Raw genomic sequence first — 22919 nt, forward strand, 5'->3', positions numbered from 1 at the left:
TAAGTATTCAATTATTTAATGATCATATTTAAAGGTGTATATAACTATATCTTTATGTATAATGGGAGCTATAATGGATTATGAAAAACCTGTTGTTATAAAGGTATTTACTGTAATAACACAAGTTTAAGGAGGGACGTTGGATTATAATCTAGAATATTTAAGCCAAGAGAAAGAAAAGGGGAATCATCAGGGATGTTAGAGGTGTGAGTGGTGAAAGAGGGGGGGGGTCAAAGAGGAAGACCAACATAAGTTAGAGCTAGAGAGATTCTGAAGACCTTTATACTAAATTGGTTGCTTAAATACTCCATTCGGTCGTGGACAACACATAAGTGTTCTTGAGAAGACAGTAACATGAACAGAGCTTCACTCAAGAATGGCAACTCCAGGATAGAACAGACCGGAACAATTGGTTGCTGAGAATAAGGAAATCAGCTTTGGGACTATAAGAATAGTCCAAACAAAATACAAGCCTCCCATGAGATGGAGGCATTCTGAATGTGAAATCGATGGGACTTGGTGAATAATGTGTGTGCTAACTAGTTTTATGTCAACTTGACACAAGCTGGAGTTATGTGAAAGGAGGGAGTCTCAATTGAGAAAATTCCTCCATTAATCTGGATGTATGCCATTTTCTTAATTAGTGATTGATGGGGGGAGGCATAGCCAATATTGTGGGTAGTGGTCCTGGGTTCTATAAGAAAGCAGATTGAGCAAGTTGTCATGAGCATAGCAGTAAACAGAGCCTCTCCATGACATCAGTATCAGCATCAGCTCCTGCCTCCAGACTCTTGCCCTGTTTGATTTCCTTCAATGATGGACTATGATATGTTTTTGGTCATGGGGTTTCATCATAGCAATAGACACCCTAACTAAGACAATGAGAATTAGAAATGACAGTAGATGTAGGAGAAACTCATCAAAGAGAACTCTCAAGTGTGAAATATGACTAATGTGTTATCTAAGGGGGAAGTCTTTGAAAAACATGGCAGTGGGGACCTGGGGTCTACTTAGTCTTTCTGTAGATCTCTTCATAACTACACGTTACCTGAAGAGACAGCCTCACACCTGACATCTGTCTGTGTGATTCTACTCCATTGATGGGAGATGTCATTCTGTAAATATGTTTCTCTTATTGGTTAATGAATAAAGCACTGTTGGCTAAGAGGAAAGCCAGAGAGGCAGGGCTAGGAGACTAGATAGAAAGAGGAAGAAGTAGGGAGGAGTTTCAAGATGTAGGACCAACAGGGTAGAACACCAGGCCCTCTCTCTGGTAAGATAAGACCACGTGGAAACATTTAGATTAATAGAAACTGGTTAATATTTAAGACAGAGCTACTAGTACCTGGCCAAACACATTATCTGTAATACAGCATCTCTGTGTGTTATTTGGGGCTGGTGCAGCTCTGGGACCAGGCTGGCAGGAAAAAACTACTTATAACACTCCATCCTCGGGGGAAAAGTTTTATTCATTCCCCACTTATTAGTTTTAAAAATAATTTTCCCCATAGATTTTCATCTATATAATTTCAGACAGCAAATTTAATCTTTCATATATTTGTCATCAGTTCAATTATTTACATTGATGACATTTAAAGAATAACCCTATCTGGACCCAGTGTAAATTGATTGGCCCCCAATGTCCCTGCACAATTACAATGATGTAACCCATCTTCTGAAATGAACGATGAGGAAAAACCAACTGTTTGCTGATAATGCCCTGGAGGTGTGAAGGGATGGAGTTGATAGTGACAGTGTGATTCCCAGTTTATCCTGAGAGGTGATGTGTGGCAGGGGAGGGCTTTCTGTGAAGGTTTGGTTCCCAAACAACATGATTTTGTGTGAAACTCACCACACCCTTTTCCCATATCACTGACATCCGGTCCTCGACACCGTTCACTCCATTGGGAATCTTAGTGAAGTCGTCTTTCCCCAGAGCTTTTTGGCAGGTGTTGAAAGTGCAATTGTCACTCCCTGTTGTGGTCAGATCGCCACTGTAAAGAATGGAAGTGAAAGAGAATGATGAGGAGGTGAGTAGGCAACTCATGTAGGGGGAAACTCCTTGGTGTCTCTTAGCCTCTGACTGCTTCCTCCATGGGACGGCAAGCATTGAGTAGGATTTCTGGGTGCACATCTCATGTTTCTTGTGTGTTTATCATTGGAAGCACTTTTCAGCAACACGTCATAAGATTTAGGATGCAGAATACCCAGCAAGTCTGTCTTTTACTGTTTGTCATTTTCCCACCTAGTTGGAGGAAAATGACAAGTTTGAGGAAGGAATGGTCTGTGAGATAATAGGGTGAATGCTGGACTCAGCACCAAGACTTAGGAGCCCGTGGCTGTGAGTTTGCCCCATGTAGAAATTGATGGTTGCATGGACGGACAATGTTAATAATAACAGGGGCACTAGGAGCAATGTAAGTAGAAGTGTGTGTGTGTGTGTGTGTGTGTGTGTGTGTGTGTGTAAAATGTCATGCATAATATCATCATGGTGACCTATGACAATGGAGACATGTCTTCCAGAGCAACCCATGGCCAGATGTCCACACTGTTTTAACACAGGTGTAAGACTGGCTGAGAACAGCTGTGTCACCAGGGACAAAAATACCAGTTTGGTTTATTAATAGTTTCTGGGGTACAGAAGTGTGAAGGAGGAAGGAAGTCAGAAAAGGGTAACCGCTTTGTGTGCGCACGTGTGCGTGTGGGGGGTGTAAAGCTTCCCATTAATTCTAATTTGGGTACATGTGAACGAGGCATGGTAGAATGTTCAGAATGACTAGAAAGGGCTATTATCCATACAACAACTTAGTCCCTAGATCGTAGCAACTTAAAATACCGTAAGTCCGGTGTTTTATGCTCCCCAGATACCATGGGTTAAACAGAGCAGAAGACCAGAAGCTGTAGGTATAAAGCCAGCTCTCCTTCACCTAAATATGAGACTTCTAAAGGATTAGCTTTCACCCAAATATTTCACAGTTATCTGAGACATTATTACTTAGCCAACAGATTCATGAGGAAGCCAGGTGTTGAAGGATCAGGTCTCAGTGGAGGACCCATGACGTGGTGGGCTGCATGGTGCCATTCTTTACTCCAGTGATGTGTGCCATCAGTGCCAAGACCTGCCGCGATTGGTTCGCCATAGACCACCTTTCCTGGAATATGCAAATGTAGGACTCAGCCCCTTAAGGCACTTTTAAGAACACTGTCTGACAAACACACAGATCCTTGTCTTTGTCCAGTAGGGGATGATGCTATAGCTTAACCGTTTTGTGATTAGGACTCAATAGTTAAGGACTGATAATTACTGAGCATTGATTCTGTTCAATCTCCTAGCCACTTGGCATCAGGCTGGCTACTTGCTTTATTTTGATCAATTAGATTGATCAAAAATGGCATGTTCTGCCTCCAAGCTTAGGCTATTACAACCATTTTGGATTCTACTATCTCTTTTTCTTCTAACATGACTCTGGGAGAGAGAAGAGGGTATCTAGTGGAGACAGAGCCAACCCACGATGGATATAAACATAAATGGGAAGAGGAAATAAACCTCTAGCTGTAAGCTCCTTCTTTTTTTTTTTTTTTTTTTTTTGACTCCACTGTTATTGAAGCATAACCCAGAGGATGCTGGGGGCTACATGTGAACTAATAATGCAATCTGAAAATCCTAAGAGGTAAATGCTTTCACTGTCCCAAGTAAAGATAAAGCTACAGGGTTACATAATCTTTTTGCAGCTACTTTATATATGCCGTACATAGGTGGTGTGAACCAGGCAAGACTTGAATCTAGCAATTTTGTGTCAGTGGTCTCAACTTCTATGCCTTGTAGCCAGATGACAGGCTACCACTAATACAGCCGTACAGACTCCAACCACGGTGTAGGTTAATTGATAACCTTTTCACACCCTCTAAAGGAACTTTCTCTGAAGACTTATATTCAATAAAAGAACACTCAGATAATAAAACTGTAGCTCAAAAGTTGCATGCAAACGAGGCCGTCCAAAGCACACAATGTTAGAAAACTTAATAGTGCACAATGAATTTGAATTTAAAATCAGGTTCCTATCTGATTAGCATTTGTCAGAATAATAGATTCACTGGCATCAACCTCATCACATGCAAGTAATCAAAAAAAAAAAAAAAAAAAAAAAAAAGAGCATGGTGAGTAGATTCTAGAATGCCAAATGAGCTCACTCTGGTTAATCAGATGCTAACTTTGAGTTACAATCCAGATATATGACTGAACTTAATTGGTTTTCTTAGAGGTTGCACACAGTTGATGGCTACCAGCTGCCTGAGTCTTCTAATTGGAAACGTAGCACCCTATTATCTCGAAGACCCATTCCTCCTCCAAAACTACTCTCTTCCTCCAGTAGCATAGGAAATAGAGACACGGTAAAAGCCAGGCTTGCTAAAGCCTAGGGATTTGACTTCTTAAGTAACCAAGTTACACGCCCTGGCCTGTGAAAGTGGTCCCCCAGGAACCCAGACTCTGCTGCTATGCTTTGCTTCCTTGATACACACACACCCATACCCCTCCAGGTCCATACTGCCCTGACTCCAGGAGAGAAATAACTTTAGCATCTCTCAGAGGCCTGTGGGAGAAGCAGCCATCGAGTGTAGTGAACTAAGAGGTATCAGTCTCTACTGAAAAGGACCAAGACAGGCACAATCTCCATTTGTGACTCCAAAGACTTTGCTCTTCCAGGAGCTCTACTTCCAGTTGCTTGGACGACGAGACTCTGACTTGATTTGCAATTGCTTCATGAGGTGCCACCTCAGGATTTTCCGTGGTGCTTCATCATCAGGGAAAGGTCCTTGTCACATGTTCAGTTCAATCAGTCAGCGCAACGAGATGATATGGGAGCGCGGCTCCCAGACTTCTCCCATCTTAATAGCTCTCAGGAAAAATTAAATGTCAGTATCTGTCAGAGTCTGCCAGGCTGCTCCCAAAGCAGATGACGGGTAATTTCCTCAGAAGGGTCAATCTCCTTTCAGATGTGACAGGCTGCTTTTTTAGTGTACACAAGCTCTTCATTAAGGGGTCTATTTTCATCTTTATTCTCATTACATATTTATGAACATAAAAAAAATTAAAAATAAAAATTTGAAATGGCTCCTTGCTCCCTTCCATGAGTTTGAAAAGGCCAGAACTTACAAAAAGAGGGATAAAGGAGAAGGAAACCAATGAACCTGATAGTCCAAAAATTAGAGAGTCAAACTACAACGTCCAACCTAATTGCGAGTTCTGATAAATTTGAGCTAAAAACAAGATAAGAGAAATCATTAGCATAGGTCTGGTCTGTGTGACTTTCAGAACTCTTGCTCATGACCTCACTTGACCTCACAGCAACACCTCGGGCTGGTTTGATAAATGAAGAAGTTGATGCTCATTGAAACCCATTGATTTGCCAGAGATAAACTCGTGGGCAGTGGCCTCACCAGAATTAAAGTTTTCCTCCTGTGATACGGGACCATGGACACATGTTCCTAAGGAAAGCATCTTTCATTTCCATTCCCTGGTGCAGTGCATGCAGTTTTAAATACCTTCAGTTAACCACAAGCTGCCTGTGATGTGACCAGGCAACTGTCCCATTTCCCTTCCTGGTTTCCTTCGCTCTGCATTGCAGGTGGCTGTGAACAGCGCTGTCTGTCTTCTGTCTTCTGACCGTGCTTGCAAGCAGATGACTCCAATAACTCTTGGGGCTGAAAGATATCTCCATCATCGGTTTCCTCCCAAGCAACTGTCTTGGTAGGTTGTATCTTCCCTATCCACAGTCTCCATAGTCTTTTTCTATCCTTTGGCACGAAACCAAAACTACGAAGACTCCATCATCCCACTGCAATCTTCTGCTTAACTGCACTTTACATCTCTAAGAGATTCTAGAGGTTTCGGAGTCTCGGTTAGGCCAATAGGACTCGCTCAGTCACTAGACAGCTTTAAGGGAGGGAAGTGATGGAGTGGATGCTCCTAACTGCATGGAACCTTTCACCCTGAGATCTATGAAAGGAAGTTAAAAAGGTGAGGAGAGGCTCTGCAGGTGGGGAGGATGCTTTGACTATGGAGTCTGATGATAGGTGCACTTTCAAAGTAACGTTCTTACTAAGTAATAAGGTGAAGCTCTGTTGGGCCGCACTGACTCAAAATCTAATTTCTTTAAGAAGAAGAAAATACCTGAAGAGAAAATTAAACAGAGGCAGGGTGGTAGAATGGTTTGTGCAGATGTGAGTTCAAATCCTAATGTTGTATGTTTTAGCTTCGCATATGATAAACCTATGTTCTTCGTCTCAGTTTTCTGAAGACAGAGAAAGCAAACAAAAACATTTTATAAAATGTAAAGAAAAAAAATAAGTTTTTTTTTAAAGCAGAAGAAAACATCGGAAGGCAATGAAGATGTTGGTGGGGGGGGGGAAGTAAATAAGCAAACAGAGGAAATAAATGTAGATGAAATAACAGAAGAAAAATTTCAGAATCAAAAATCAGCTTTCAGATTAAACCATGTCCTAAAACTGAAGGGGAATTATGTAATGCTTATGACCCAATGTAGGTTTAATGAAATTTCTATATTGCTATGTTGGGGAAAAAAATGAGAATATTCCAGAGAATAAAACTGGTTAGAGAGAAAAAGCAAACAATTGTACGGTATCGGTAACAGTGCCAGAATGAAATTGCACTGTCGAAAAAGTAGTTTGCAACTGTCTTAGTTTGGGTTTTTATTGCTGTGAGGGGACACCCCACCAGACCCAAAAAAACCACAGATGAAAGGGAGGAAACAGGGGAAAGAGAAGTTGAAGAAGGCAGGAAGGCAGAGAGGGAAGCTGGGAGGGAGGAAGATTACCCCTCCAGAAAGAGCCCCTCCTTGCAGAAGGAGCTGCTTGTATCTAATGGAAAGCAGGAGGAGCAGCTGAAACTGCTTGTGCGTGATACCGAAGGCCTGTGTTTCTTTTCTGAACCTATTTAAAAAGAGCTAACTGGAGAAATTCCAGGAAAACCAAGAAACTTTGTAAGACAGCAATGGTCTAAATACGTAGCCAACTAAAATTAGGTGTGTTCTGGAGCCTTATTGGCGTGAAGGAGACGCACTTGACCCTGGAGCTTAGAATTGCTTCTCCATGAGTTGCTGTGAATAGCTCCAGCTTGCACCTCATGGAGTGGCTAAATTTCTCTTCACACTGATCGTTTCGCCAGGGAGAGACTAGTGTCACACTCCTACACTGTATCTGAATGTTGGGCTTAGGCTAGAGGCAAAGCAGGGGAGTGACAGAATCATGGGAAGGAAATGAATGTGGTGAAGGACACTGTCACACCACTGTAATAATAAGGCAGTGGCAGTTACAACCCCCGAGTTCCTTCTTCACCCTAAGGGGAGGAAAGGAAGGGGCAGGCAAAGACATTCCTGGAATTTCACTAAAAGCACTAGCCAGGCACAACAACCTATGCCATTTGAAGTGACAATTATTACTAACAAAACTCAGGTACAAAACTCAGGTGGCAGGTAAGATTTACACGAGCCAAGTTACTCATTTCTCGTGGTTGGAAGACAACTGGTACTCCTCCAGTTAGCAAGTCATTATTACACACTGGCAGTCTAGAATTTTGAAGGCGGGTACTTAAAACTCACAGTAGAGGTGACCAACATCACTGGCCCCCAAAGAATGGTTGAGGGAAATGTGAGATAACTAACTTTCCAGTGAATACATTAGCAAATCCATTCGTGGCATTTCTAGCCTTCCAATAATGCCAAAGGGCTAAGATAATGATAGTGATGTCAATACAAATTTTTGAAACATAATTATAGGGCACCCAAACCAGCTAATTTTTAAAATGTCCAATCAATTAACCGTGTACCCACCCCAGATCTAGACCATGCTCTTTAATAAGATGAGAAGGTTTGGCTTTGGGTCGGCAGACTTGGACTGGACCTCAATGGCACTTGCCATTGAAGTCATCTGAGCTTTGCTTAATGATCTTTCCCAAGCCTCAACGTCATCAGTCACAAAAACGGTCACAAAGTTGAGCCTGAAATATTCTGGTAATAATTCAAAACAGTAATATATTAAAATAAAATGAGGACTAAAACTTGAAGTGGTTTAAAAAAATTTTTTTTTAAACCTTTAGAACTCTACTCTATGAGGTACATATTGTGTTAGCTGTTATGATCACAGCCCATTCCTTCTGGGTATTCATTTGGCAATTGCGGTAGAAAGTCAAATTTAATGTGTCAATAGAGGTGATCAATGGCTGGACAACCTTTGTGCCTGCATTCTGACTTTAATAAGAATATGAACTACCTGAAGTTTCAGTTAGGCATGCACGTTATGTTCAGAGGGTCTGGGATGGGCGCTAAGGCTCTGTGTGTTGCTCCTGGACAACATCAGCACTGCATTTTGGGACCCACTTTAGAGATCAGGGCCAACGAAGGAAGGAGGGGGGTTATAAAAGTATTCATATATTTTCACCACATTATAAATTCATAAGAATAAATTCTTCCCTATTTAGACACAGTTACAAATGGCAGATCTGTATTGCACTTTGGTGTTGAGAACTGTTGTTTGTGAGAGGATAATGAATGCATAAAGTACCTGAATCTTTCACAGAGGGTCAGTGTGGTCCTCCGGATACCAGCCATTAGCACTTTCAGGGTCTGCCCTTGTGTTTGTTGATGCAGTCGCCATGGGAAAAGTTTGGGTCTGCTAGTCCCTCTCCTCTTCCTTCTGGTTCCTCCTGGATCACACACCCTCCCATCCATAAGAGGGGTTTCACTCACAGAATGGGCTACCCCATGCTGAATTATTCTGGAGCTCTGCTCTCTTTGATCATTGCATACCATGGTATTGTTTACAGGTGGCTCATAGCGTCTTTGGAAATGAATCTAGCAGTATCTAAAAAGTTACATGTCCATTTAATCTTTGAACCAGCAATCCCACTTCTAGATGATTCTCTTTTACGTTAGGCGCACAATGGAACCATGAAGATGGTCACATGCCAATCCATAGTTTGTTCGTATGTTACCTAATGTAGTAAAAGGGACCTTATAGATGTGGTTAAGAGCCTTGAGGAGGAGAGAATCATTCTAAACTATTGGAGTTGGCTTGATGTCACACTAAGACCCTTAAAGAGGAGGAGAAAGACAAGAGGCCATCCAGAATAGGATGGTATGAACAATGCTCAATCCAGCACGGAAAGTGGGAGCTCGTGAACTGAGGAACCTGAGCAGGCTCTACTGCTGGGAAAGGTAAGGAAGGGGCAGGGCTCTCTACTATTCTATACTCTGTCCTCTAGAATAGCCATCTAACACGTTCACGTTTTTAAGTCACCAAGTTTGTAACAGTTTCTTACAGAGGCAGTAGAAAAGCTTCACGACTTCTGCAAATACTGAATAGTCTCTGCAGAAGGTAACTGCCATGGTGCTCATTTGTAAGAACCAAAGCGGCAACAGACCACCATGGGAGGATTATTTGACTAAACGCAGTGGCATATTCTAGACCTACAAATAGAAAAGATGAAAACCTATCCTCTAAGGGCTAGCCTCAAGGACATAGCTCTAACCAAAAAAAAAAAAAAAAAAAAAAAAAAACAGCAAGAGGAAAATTACTAACATGCTTATTCAAAATAAAATTTATGAAGGAAAGAAGAAAACCAGGAGATACTGATAATTTTAGTTTTTAAAGAGAAACTGTCCATTTGGACCAGAAATAAGTGTACAAAAAATTTTCTTATGGGCTATGAAGAAAAGCTAAAAGGAATTAAACTTTTTGAACAAGTTTTTTTTTGCATATAATTTTGAAACTTGGACTAATGTAAAGTGATAAACAGTTCCCATATTCAAGAAGTAAAATTGTAATTAGGACTAATTTAAAATAAATTAAAATGCCCATTACTTAAAACTAATAATAGTTGAATTTGGTCCTATATATTTATAACTGGCTCCTAATTGAATTTTGTTCACGGATAGAACAAAGATACACTGTCAACAGACAACTTCTAGCCTGAACTTCCAAGATCAGGCAGGGTTAAGACTGGCACTTCTAGACTGGCATTGGTGGCCCACGCCTTTAATCCCAGGGCTTGGGAGGCAGAGGCAGGTGTGAATCTTTGTGAGTTCGAAGTCAGTCTTATTTACAAAGCAAGCTACAAGGCAGGCTCCAAAGCAATACAGAGAAACCATGTCTCGAAAACAAAACAACAAAAGATAGGCATTTCTGCAGATTGCACATTTTAATGTTCACTCTGGTCTAACAGTGTGTACCTGGTGTGACACAGAAAAGCCATTCCATAGAGCTGACAGCATCACCATCTGGTGGTGAAAAGCTAGAACTGCAGTTGGTTTTTTTCAGCTACTTTCTGTTTTGTTTTGGTGAGGGGCAGGAGAGATTTCACCTGCAAGCCCAATACAGGCAGGGAATGGGGGAGGGATGGAGCAGTATTGGTAGTAAGACCTTGTGAGCTCATTCGAATTAACCTCATCCCTAACACATGATATGGTAGGTTACATTTTATAGTGAATATGGCTCACGAATTTTTTTTTTTTTTTTTTTTTTTTCTTTTCAAGACAGGGTTTCTGTGTGTAGCCCTGGCTGTCCTGGAACTCACTCTGTAGACCAGGCTGGCCTCGAACTCACGGATATCCACCTGACTCTGCCTCCCTCGTGCTAGAATCAAAAGCGTGTACCACTGTGCCAGGCTAAATTTTCTTTCTTTTGCATGACTATATTCAGACTGAACTATAGAACTGAGGCAACAATCAATTTAAAGTTAAAAAATAACCTTCAAAAGTGTAATCATGGAAACGCTCTGGGGGTTACTGCTTCAATTGACCCAACATTCAAGGTGCTGTCAGGCAAATCGATTCAATTCAAAAACAAGCTCTTGGACATGAACTCTGCCCTGGCCCTGTCTGGTGTTAGCAGGGTGAGCTGGATGATTAGGAGATGTGGAAGTCGCTGTAAAATTAGCTTTAAAATTAAAATTCACTATCACATTTTTTTTAAGTGTGTTGATAGGCAGAGTATGACTAGTTTGAGGTCCTGAGCATAGGGAAGGAAGAAGTAACCGGAAGGAAGCAAATGAGCGTTGACGATGAAGAGGAAGGATGAAAGACACAGATGAGTGTAAAAGTAGAAAGAGGCAGACACTAACACGACTTCCTCATATGCTAAGCACAAGAAGCTTATGTGTCCCGCTAGCTTGTTAGCCTGAGCTGGTGGGGTTCCATTGACGTCACCTTCTCTCCTTGCATCGGCTACCACCTTCGCTGCGGATTTGCTCATCACATGCACGACGTACAGAGGGCAGTTCACGACACTGGCTATGGTGATAGCCCTCAAAGTGGCCTCTGCCTCCACTGCTTCCGGACGGCAAAGCTCATGTCCCTCGGGGCCTGTTATCCCCAATGCCAACATCTTCTTAGCCCCCTAAAAAGACAGCAAGAATGTAAAAAAAAAAAAGGTAGCAGGAAGGGTTACTAATGACCAATGTTGTTATTTAGGAGGGATTAAAAGTTCGGATAGACTTTTAGGTCTGTCAGCCGTAGGTGTGTAGGGGCAGAGACCGCATGTGCCGATAGTATGCATACATTAGGAGTGCCCCGGTGCATTCTTTTACCACGCACTGCTTTGGATTGGAAAGGGGGGGGGGAGAGGGAGGGGCTGAAGAGACTGGCCAGTTGGTAGAACCTGAGTTCAACTCACAGAACTCATGTGAGAAAGCCAAACGTGGTGGTGGGCAATTGGAATGCCGGGGAGGCCGAGACAGGCAGAGCCAGGGACCCACTGCCAGCCGGTCTGACCTAATCAGTGAGTTCCCAGTCGGTGGGAGATCCTGTCTCTTTGCCCTTTGGTCTTCACAGTCTGTCTGTCTCTCTGTCTATCCCACCCCTGAAAAAGAAGTTTGTTCTCCCATTCTGTAAGAAGCAAAGCCCAACACTGTCCATGCCTGAGACTCAATATATTAATTCAGTCCACCAAAACAGAACTACTCGAGACCCTTGCTGGAGTGAGTCATTGTAATATATTGCTTAATTAGTTTTATTTTTCTACTGAATTGCAGTCTCCACTGCTCCCATCTCAATCTGCTAATAATATTAGATCCATTATTTTCAAATCTTCCTTCCTTCCTCCCTTCTTTCCTTTCCTTCCTTCCCCTCCTTCCTGTCCCTCCCTTCCTTTCTCCCTCCCTCCCTTCCCCTTCCTTCCTTTCCTTCCTTCCCTTCCTCCCTCCCTCCCTCCTTTCCTCCCTCTCTCTCTCTCTCTCTCTCTCTTCCCTTCCTCCCTCCCTCTCTCTCCCTCCCTCCCTCTCCCTCCCTCCCTTCCTTCCTCTAAGGGCTACAAGTGAAGTTTCAGAGGAATGGTATCACTTGCCCATGTCACACAGTGAGAAAGTCACACGGTCAAATGTAAACTCTGGCCTGTTTGAGTCTACAGCTCACACTTTCATTCTTAACCACTGCCTCCTGGCTACTGAGTTGCAATCTTACTTTAATGGGAGCTAAGCCTGGGGAAAGACGAGAAATCAGCTAACAGAAAGGGTGTAGAGATAGCTCTTTAAATCTTGTAGATGGTGAACCCTTTGGGCATTAGTAATGGAGCTAGCATGAGAAAGAAATATCTCTGGAGTCCCCGGAGCACACATTCATACCCAGTCTCTGGAAGTGTAAGGCTTTAAAATGCCATCTGCTCCCTCATCAGACCACGCTGATGTCCACACATTAGCATTCGGTACCAGTAGCCCGAGCCTTTGAAAACATGGACAACAAGCCACTGCCAAGGGATGTAAAGGAAATTGATTTACAGGGTCTGGAGCAACAGCTCGTCAGTGAAGAGCACTGGATGCTCTTCCAGAGGACTTGGGTTCGGTTACCAGCACCCACGTGGCAGCTCACAACTGTCTGTATCTCCAGTCCCAGGCGATCCAACTTCTCCTGACCTCGATGGGCACACAAACCCATGCAGGCACACATGCATGTAAGTAATAAATAAGTAAAGCTAAAAGAAAATAAACAGCATGTTTTAAAAACTGAATATAGGTAGCTGGCTGCAAAAGGAGAATTCTTCACCCAACCATGTAGACCTCACCAAACAAAATCAAAGGCAGGGACTGAGAAAAACAAGTCAGGTGTGTATGAGACACGGACAATGAGCGACTTAGTTTCTGCCCTTCCATGCGCCGAGTCTGCCTTCTTAGGGTCCAATGTCCTTGCTTGAAGTTACAGCTGTTTTCCTGTCTATAGAAGGGTTGGAAAGGGACCCTCACCTCTACTATCAGGTCTCCATTTTCGGCGTGCACCTGGGCAATGGCTCCGATCTCCTTGCAGCGAGAGAAGGCTGCATACATCTGCTCATCCTGCAGCATGTACAGACCCTTGTAGGCCATAAACATCTTGAAAGAGTTAACTCCTTTATCTTGAGCAAGGGTTTTCATTTCTTCTTTTACCTGGAGTGGAGGTGACAGATACAACCATACATCCCTCTTTAATTTAAATGATAGTTTCAGCATTCCCTCAAAGATTATATTGGGAGGGAAGCAATATAAGGGTGACAGCTTCAGAAACACGAAGTTAAACCCACAAACTTTCTCCCAGGTCACACCCCATTTCACCTGGTAAACTGCAGCTGTGGTAGCTTAAATCATGGGGAATAAACAGCATTCCCCAAAGAACTTCATTACTGTTCTTGAATATAACATTCCCTGCATCTATCTATCTTCCAATTAGAGGGGATTTTTCCAGAAGAAGATGAGGCCACATGGAAGCAGCAGAGCCCCATGGGTCTAGATGGCATCGAAGCTTATGTGTATTAAGAACTCCGGCTCAAATGTAAAAGCTGCAGGCTGTGCTCTCAGAGGAAGGTAGTGGGCAGGCCCAGCACAAACTGAGTGTTGTGCTGTAGTGTCCTGGCAGAACACCGGGGAGGGGAGAGGTCACTACTGGCAAGATTCTGGAGCAGTCATAGCTTGGGGGAATCTTCAGAGTTATCAAACATCAGAGGCAAACTGAGATCAAACCACCCAGTAAGAGACCTTGAAGGCCAAATTCAAGTGTCAAAATGGATTAAGACTTTCAAAGAAAAGTTGTTTGAACACACACACACACACACAAATACACAAGCACACATACACACACGTACACACAACACACACACATATATGTGCACATGCACATACATGCATTCACACATATGTGTACACATATGCACACACATACGAACACACATACACACATATACATACAAACACACATGTACATGTGTGCACATGCACGCCCACACACACACATACACACCCAAAAGTACAGCAAGCATAGCATGAGTGTTGTTCACAGCTGATAGAATCTCTTCCAACTTGATGTGGGGGGTGCACCAAGCCTTGGCACAGAGGGGAGGTTCAGAGAAGATAAAGTGACAAGACAGCTGTCTGCAGCTGGGAAGAGAAATCTCACAGGAAATCTCTTCCGGTGCATCGATACTGACTTCCTGCCTTCAAGCTTCCAGAAGTAAATGTTATTAAACCACTCAGCCTATGGTACGCTGTTACGGCAACCAGAGCTGGCAAACACACATCAACAATCCACTCCTGCATCCATACACTGATGGTTGGCGAGATCTTCTCCCTCTATAGGTTTAGTATGCTGGTCCAGGTACACCGTACACCAAGGAGTGTCTGGCTCCAGCCATCTAGTTTAAAAAAGAAAAAAAAGAAAAAAAAAAGGAAAAAAAAAAAAAGAAAAAACAGGCACTTGTGCTATAAGTTAAGAGGCTAGCATGGGCCTTTCTTTGGGAAAATATTCAATATTTAAAATTTGCTCTTTAAACTACCCAGACAATTGTACATAACCATTACATTACAGAAAAAGAGAACACTCCCCTACTTCCAAAGAGAAACCTTATTAAACAAGGTAGAAAATGTTAATTCTTGGAGTAAGTACTCAGATAGAGAAGGTTAACTTTCTACTCATTAAAAAGTAGAAAGATGCAGGCGGTGGTGGCGCACACCTTTAATCCTAGCTTTGGGAGAAAGAGGCCGGCAGATCTATGTGAGGACCAGGACAGTCAGGAACACTGTCTCAAAGAAACAAAAAAACAAACAAGAAAAAAAGCACCAAATTGAGCATGCGGGCACACTCTGTAATCTTGCCTCTCAGAGGTGGAGGCAGGAGGATAAGTTCAAGGCCAGCATGTGACTGCATAGCAAGCCCTCTTCTCCGAGTTAAACATAGAAAAGCAGATACTCTTGACTTTCCTGACTCAGACAGATGCAAGTGCTCAGCCATCATCAGGGAAGCTTCCTCCTGCAGCAAATGGGAACAAATACAGACACACAGCCAGGCATTACACAGCGAACAGTCAGTCCTAAATGGAATGGCTCCATCCAATCCCTACCCTTAGGGCTTAGAGACTCATCAAAGAAGAGGTGTAAAGGGTGTAAGAGCCAGAGGGGATGGGGACATTAAGAAAGCAAAGCCCTCCACGTCAGCAAGAGCAACGCTCATACGAACTCTCAGAGACTGAGGCAGCATGCACAGGGGCTCCGTGTATATATTCTGGATTTCAGGTTAGAGTTTTCATCGGATTCCTGTGTGTGCAAATGAGAGGCTCTCTGATTCCTGTGCCTTCTCTTGGGCTCTTTTCCTTGTTTTGGTTTATCTTGTCCAACTTCAATGTGATGGTTTTTGTTTGATTTTATTATACTTTATTTTGTTGTGTTTTATTATTATCTCTTAGAAGCCCGTTCTTTTCTAACGAGACAGAAAGGGAATGTACCAGATGGGGGTTGGGGGTGGGGAAGGACTTGGAGTAGAGGGTTGGAAAACTATAATCAGGATATAGTATGTGAGGAAAAAAAAACTTCCAATAAAAGGAAAAGACTACAAAGAATCTTCATAAAAAGGGAAAATAAGTTTTGGCAAATTGCCTTGTGTGTCCCCTAAACCTTGCTAAAGTCCTGAAAGCCCTTATTCAGAAGTAGGCTCACTACAGGTGGTTAGCTACAATGATGTCATCAATGTGCGGTCCGATCCCCGATGACTGGAGGTCTTGAAAAAGAAGAACCTGAATTGCAGGCTTGTATGAGGCGCTGGAAGCAGAAGTCAGAATAATCCTTCTGCAAGGCCAGGGTCACAGAAGGTTATCACAGAGAACTAGAAGCTTCTAGAAAAGCATGGGATGGAGCCTTTTGCCCTTAGGACATACCAATCACCAGATACCTTAGCCTTCCAACCCTCAAGACTGAGAGATAACAAGTTTCTGCTGCTCCAGGCTATACTGAGCACTTGGCTTAGGAACACAACAGACCCTGTGTTTGGGAGATCTCGCCACTTGGTAAAGTATGGAAGGACTGTGAAGGCTGTTACCTTTGCCTTTGCTCTCTCGTGAAATAAGAGAGGGAGGAAAGAAAGGGGAAGGAAGAAAAGGGAGCGAGGGAAGCCAAGAAGGAAGGAAGGGAGGAAGGGAGAAAGGAAGGAAGGAAGGGAAGAAAAAAAGGGCCGACTTGCCTTTAAAGGTATAAATAGACCCAACTCATCCCTTAGAATATTGTTTGGGGAGAGACATCAACTCGATGTTGATGGACTTGGACTATGACCCTTGAAATGCTGTTTGCTGGGTACTCGTCACACAGCGAACGCTTGCTTTATATTCACTTGGTATCTGAAACAAGTTTTGAAAAGGAGGTCGGTGTATGAGCTACTCAAATAAAAGTATCTCCATGATTCATGCCCCACCCCTAAAATTTCTGAATGAAATCTAATATGAAGAATGAGTTAGGGTTTAAATCTTCCAAGGTTCACACATGTACACACACACACACACACACACACACACACACACACACACATTTTCAGTAGAAAATCAACATATTTTAACGGCTCTCAAAGTCATCTTTTCTATCTGAATCTTACCATTATCATGGCCTAAATAATTACAGGGCATGGAAGGGTGTTTTGAGATCTGTTGCAAATGGTTCTCAGGTGATAACAACAGAGTAGTGTTAGGAGAGCCTAAGTCACCCCTGGACACAGCTGGGAATGGGCCTTGGAAAGGTCCCCAGCTTGTCTTCCGTTGGAATGGAGGCCTCCAGTTTGAAGAAATTATAAACTTAGAGTTTCTCTGATGTTTTACTCAGACACTAAAGTTTTCTAAGAGTGAGAATAAGAGGGATAGGTACTATGGCTATTAGAGGAAACATCAACAATTCCTAGATTAAACAAAGGATGACCCTACCGTGAATAAGCAGGACTTTCAATGTGTGCTTTATGTGATGTTTTTACATTTCAATGTTTTGACTTTAATTCATCACAGTACTCAGAACTCAACAGATTCAGAAGAAAGTACAATGACAACTCACCCTCCAGTCCCCTGGGGGCAGGGACATTACTAGGGTTTGCCATTTGACGTTGTCAGCTTCTGGCTTTCATTCAGAGCAAAGGACAAGGGGACTAGAGGGAATACTCCGGAAGCCAGCTGCCTCACCTTGTCACTCCACCATGTCACTGCCACATGCAGGCTATAGTCACAGCAGACTTTGGGGTCCGCCCAGCTGCGCCAAGTCTCAAAGGCCTCGATGAGGGAGCTGCCTTTCTGGGGAATGGCGAAGTCGATGATCATGGTGGTACCGCCAGCCAAAGCAGCCTGGAAATCACAAGAGGGTTCGGGCCAATGAGTCATCCATCCGTGGGTAGGTCGCCTCTCACTCCGTGAAAGCGTACATCTGCAAGACCCTGGACCAATCTGATGGGTCCAGGAAATGCTAAAGATGATGCTTTTAAAAGACCCTAAGGCGCACAAATAGATTCCCCAGAAACTAAAATTCTAAGTTTTAAAATGCCAGGAACTGCTTCTGAAAAAGAAAATGCGGCTGTAAAGAAATGCTGAAATGGGCGATTGTGCTGGCTCATGCTCTCAGTCCCAATCCCCGAGTGGCTGAAGCAGAAGGGTTGCTGTGAGTGGGTGTCCAGCCCGGGCTACAGAGTGAGTGCCTTTCTCAAAAAACAACTAAGCAGAAACCCTCAGATGGAGAAGAGTAGAGACTACAGAAGCAATTAAAAACAAAAACTAACTGGCCATTGGTGGCGCACGCCTTTGATCTCAGCACTCAGAGGCAGGCAGATCTCTGGGAGTCCCAGGCCAGCCTGGGCTACAGAGTGAATTCCAGGATAGACTCCAAAGCTACACAGAGAAACCCTGTCTGGAAAATCACCACCACCACCAACAACAAAGTCACCTGCATCTGTAAAAGCCCATCTCCTTGAGATCTGTTTTAGGAAACTATCGCTGGCAGCCCTGTGATCCACTCAGAGAACCCTGGAAAACTTACAGGGCTGAAGCCTCTGCACCCTGAAGTTGCCTGGGACGCTTCCATCTTTCTTTGGTTTACGTCTGTGGTCACCACCTGCGCTGGTTTTCGCTCAGAACCTTTTCATCTCTGACTGTTTTAGCATGTTCCTTGATGGTCCTAAACATCCACCCACAGTCCCTTAGTGCAGAGGGGTATTTCCAACCCACAGACGAGCCACTTGGCTCAAAAGGTTAAGGGCAGCCGGCAGGAACAAAGCTGCAATTAGATAAAGGGCAATGCCCTCTGGTTTTGATGACACAGTAGAGACCAAGGGGAATACCTTCTGGTTTCAATAGCACAGTCGAGAGAGCACCTTTAACAACTGCACTTTATGTTTGTGCTAACTGGAAGAGATTTGGAATGTCCTCACCACAGAGAGATGCTAAATGCTCGAGGCAATGGATATGATAATTGCCCTGTTTTGATGGCTACACAATGTTTACACAGGTGGCAAAATGTACTCTTAACTACATGGTTATTCTGTGCCAACCGAAAATTACAGAAAGTTAATGCCTCTTGTTGCCTCCGGAATGAAGTTTAATCTTCATCAACGTGGTCCCCGAGTCCCTGCATCCTTTCTGAATCCTCCATAGACCTGGTGGCACATCACGCCACATTACAGGTAATTTAAAAACTATTACAAAAACAAATGCCTTCGACTCGTTATTTAAATAGATTTCATTTAAGTGAAAGTCACAAGGTGGTTAATGCATTTTTAATTGCTGTTCTCAAACAGTGTAGGTGAGGGAAACAAACATAACCAGAGAAGAATGGTGGTCCAATAGTTTAGAGCTGGGGCTCTGGGGGGTTCGCGGCTCTACAGTACAGCACGGAGACTCTAGCTGGGTCTCCAGAGCAGCTTCCTCTGTACCCTCGAGTCTTTATCTGAGAAGAGAGAGCAATACCGGTGTCATCTAAGCCCTCAGCTAGTGGGAGACTCGAGTAGGACAAGGTGTGCAAAGTGCCTCTGAGACTTGTTCGATAGCCAGAAGTTTATAGAGGCATTGTCCCATTTCTCTTATATACATCACCTCTCATCTCCTGAGATGTGGCTCTGTGGTGGCCCCAGAGGGACAGTGGCATTCGGACCTCACTCCTGCTCCTTGCCCATACTGCACCCCAGGTGCGGCCAATGTCAGCTGTGTTCTCCCTTCTCTTCCTTTATGTAATACTTTTATTCTTCCTTAAGTCACTGGGCACATTTCCACCTCTTTCTACTTTTATCCGCTTTGCTTTTTTTATATAAGATTCAACACTTTGTTACCACCTTTAAATAACATTGTCCTTATTCATGCAGAAAATACATATTTGCATTTCCTAAGAAACTCCTATGGTACAATGACAAGACTTAAAAAAAAAATTCAGGCTTTGTAATTTTATTTGAATAGAGATTAATCTTGTCACCTTTATTCTTTCTCAAGTGCCTTTCCAATACAATAAAGTGTCCCTCAGGGGTTGGGTGCATTTTTTTTTTTCTAGTAGAAAATGGTTCATTAAAGTGTTTGCAAAAAAACTTTTCCAAGTCTACAGATATAGAAAAACCCACCACATGTGGGATGTGCAGAAATTAGATATGGTGGTCCCTCAGAGTGTGGGGAATTGGTGCCATCACTGCTAGTAGATTAAAAAAAATGGTTCATGCTCAATTCCTTTATATACAATGGCATAATAATAACACATGCTGCAAGCACTCTCCTGGGAATACACCTAGATTCCTCACATTATCTCATACAGCACAAATGTTTTGTAAATAACTGTTTTTTCTGTATTGTCTCTGCACATGTTCACCATGAAGCCATTAAAGTTTATTGTCAGATGTACAAACTAGGTTACAGGGGGTGAGAAGGTATGATAATGCTGTAGACATTTTAAGGTTTCTTAGAAAGTTGAACACAGCAAGCATGACCCAGCAAGTCAGTATACAGATAAGATCAGTGAAAACACGTCTTCCCCGAGACTTGTACATAAAGACAAAGTCCGTGTTTGCTATTATCATCAACAGTAGAAGCTTCTCAAATACCCATTAATTGATGAATAGATAAATGATGGGCCAGTGTTTAGCCTTCAAAAGGGATGAAATATTGACTCCTGCCACAACACAGATGAACTCTAAGACACACGATGACAAACAACAGAAGCCAGTCATGAAAGAGCACACATTGCATAATTTGAGGAAAATGTTCCAGAGAGAAAAGTCCGTGGGGACAGAAAGTGGAGCGGAGGTTGACTGCGGCTGAAGGAGATGGATGGGAGTGTGGTCCTAAGTTACAGTTAGGCAGGTGGAGGGACACAGGTGATAGGAATGTTCTAAAACAGACTGGTGACGTCACCGCAATTCTGTCAAATGTCCAGAAACTATGGAGCCACACAATTAAATGGCTGAGTTGTATTGTGTCTGAATTATTTCCTAATAAAGGTGTTATACAAAAGGGTGCCAGCACACACAGCCATTACCTGGAATGGAGGAACCCTGGAAGGACCACACCAATAGCCATGAATTCTCTCTTCTTCCCTCAGGGTGTGGGATAGTCTAGAGCAGTGGATCTCAACCTGATTAATACAGTTCCTCATGCTGTGACCCCCAGCCATAAAATCATTTTCATTACTACTTCATAACTGTAATTTTGCTACAGCTATGAATTATAATGTAAATATTTTTTTGGAGATAGAGGGTTGCCAAAGGGGTTGCAGCCCACAGATTGATAACTGTTATTCTAGAAGAAGAGACAGAAATACAAGTAAGAATTGTACAATATACTGGAATAACAGAGAGCAGATCACTCCTGTCATCACTAGTGCTATAGAAAACCCCAAAGGTGGGAAATTTTACTAAGTTGTCTGGAAGACTTACAGAAAAGGCTGCTGGGAACTCAGAGAGAGAGAGAGAGAGAGAAGGAGAGAGAGAGAGAGAGAGAGAGAGAGCTTCAAACCAGAGGACTGAGCGAGTCTGGATTTATATTAAGTATAGGAAGTACATATAGAAGCTGCCAATAATTCTGATGGTATCTAACACACAGCACTTGCTTGCTGTGTGCTCAGAAACAACTAATCTGGAGTTCTGCATCTTTCAGTCTCTGTCCAGCTCTTCAGTGTTGCTAAACTCATTACAGAGTACAGGAGACTGAGTGGAGAACACTACTTAGAAGACTTGGCAGAAGCAGGGTAGGGGCAGAGCCACTGTGCTCCAGAACCCATGGCCCTGGGGAAAGCAAGTGGTGAAAAGGGAGGCTCTGAGGAAGGCACCAGGGAGAAGAGTCAGGAACTCATCAGGCTGTGGTCAAGGACAGAATCAAGGCCGTCTATATAGAATGGCAGTGTCCAGAGGAGAAAGGCAGGATAACAGCTGTGTGTGTGTGTGGGGGGGCAAATGGGAGCCAAAATGGGACTTGACAGGTGAAGGCAGGGTTTAAATGAGTTCATCAGACCCAAGATAAAGATAAATAGGTATTTATTGGAACGAACTTACAGAGAAAATAACCGCGGCAGCCTTCCTGCTCCAGAAGATGCAGTCTCTAAGAAAGTGCAGCATGCCTGCAAGTCCTCTGCCTTAAAGGGGTCACATCTGCACCTGAAACCACGCTCAAAGGGTGTGGCCACTACTACAAATTCACTAGCAAGGCAAGATGCCACTACAGGCAGGGACACTCAGAGCATAAGCACTGGCAGGGCAGAGGAGGAGCGCCCCACCGGGCACTTTGGAGAAGCACAAGTTCAGGATGGAGCACCCCGAATGTGAGGGGTCGGGTACCTGTCCACTCAGTGATAGCTACAATCATGATGAGCCATGGGCAGGAGAAAGAAAGGGAAGCAGATGCTAGAAAGGCTCTGGGAGAGACAAACAGGACCCAAGAACAAGGTGACATTCTACAAAATGATCCAATAAAATGAGAACAACAGCCCAGCCAAGACTAATGTCTTCAGCAGGGATTTCTGGGTGCTATGATGGCAGGTCAGTTCATGCTTCCCCTAGCCAAACCTTATTTCAGTGTCTGCTAAATTTTCTCTTAAGAGCCCAACCTGGCATATAGACAGGTTTATGATATATATACATCATAGACAGAGCTGTAGGTGATGGTCTGAGAAGACAGAAGGTCTAGCACGCTTGGAAAACTAAAGCAGGTCGGTCTCAACTTCTGGGGCTAATGCGTCTTCTAATTAACTAGAAGGAAGAAAGAGAAGAGAGGAGCAATCCCTTTTGTTTCTTCTCCTTTCTGTCTCTCTTCCTCTCTTTTCCTCCCTCCTTCCCTCCAGGGTGGGAATGGCTTGGAAGACTCTAGTGACCTGGAGAGGGTCACTTGCTGTGGCATCATCATTTCTTTTATCTTTATTCCTGATTGACAGCCCTTTACTTGTCAGTTAGCCAAGCAAAATGCCTTAACCTTTTTTAATCTTGGCTCATAAATCAGTTCTCCCAGATCCTAATTTCTTTGAATGGTTGCCCTTGAAAGCCTTCCAATTTATCTAAGCTGCAGTTTAGGGGACAAAAGGGCCTATCATGTCTCTAGTGTACACACAATAGAATTTACCTAGAGACAAACTATCCCACAGTGGGTCATAATGGAACATAACACAAGTTCTTACTGAAGAATATATT

The 22919-nt window shown here is 43.2% G+C and overlaps 1 protein-coding gene across 1 annotated transcript in view; it reads right to left on the reverse strand.

The window, feature by feature from the left end:
• Positions 1-22919, reverse strand: part of Dpys (dihydropyrimidinase) — a 67112-nt gene that overhangs the window by 36076 nt on the left and 8117 nt on the right. The window contains exons 2-6 of the mRNA XM_051202606.1: positions 17461-17619; positions 13250-13429; positions 11223-11412; positions 2996-3152; positions 1853-1994 (exon numbers count right to left, since the gene is read on the reverse strand). Coding sequence (XP_051058563.1) covers positions 1853-1994; positions 2996-3152; positions 11223-11412; positions 13250-13429; positions 17461-17619 — 828 coding nt within the window. The remainder of the gene's footprint in view (positions 1-1852; positions 1995-2995; positions 3153-11222; positions 11413-13249; positions 13430-17460; positions 17620-22919) is intronic.

This window comes from Phodopus roborovskii, unplaced genomic scaffold (genome assembly GCF_943737965.1).
Source record: "Phodopus roborovskii unplaced genomic scaffold, PHOROB, whole genome shotgun sequence".
NCBI classification, from domain to species: Eukaryota; Metazoa; Chordata; class Mammalia; order Rodentia; family Cricetidae; genus Phodopus; species Phodopus roborovskii.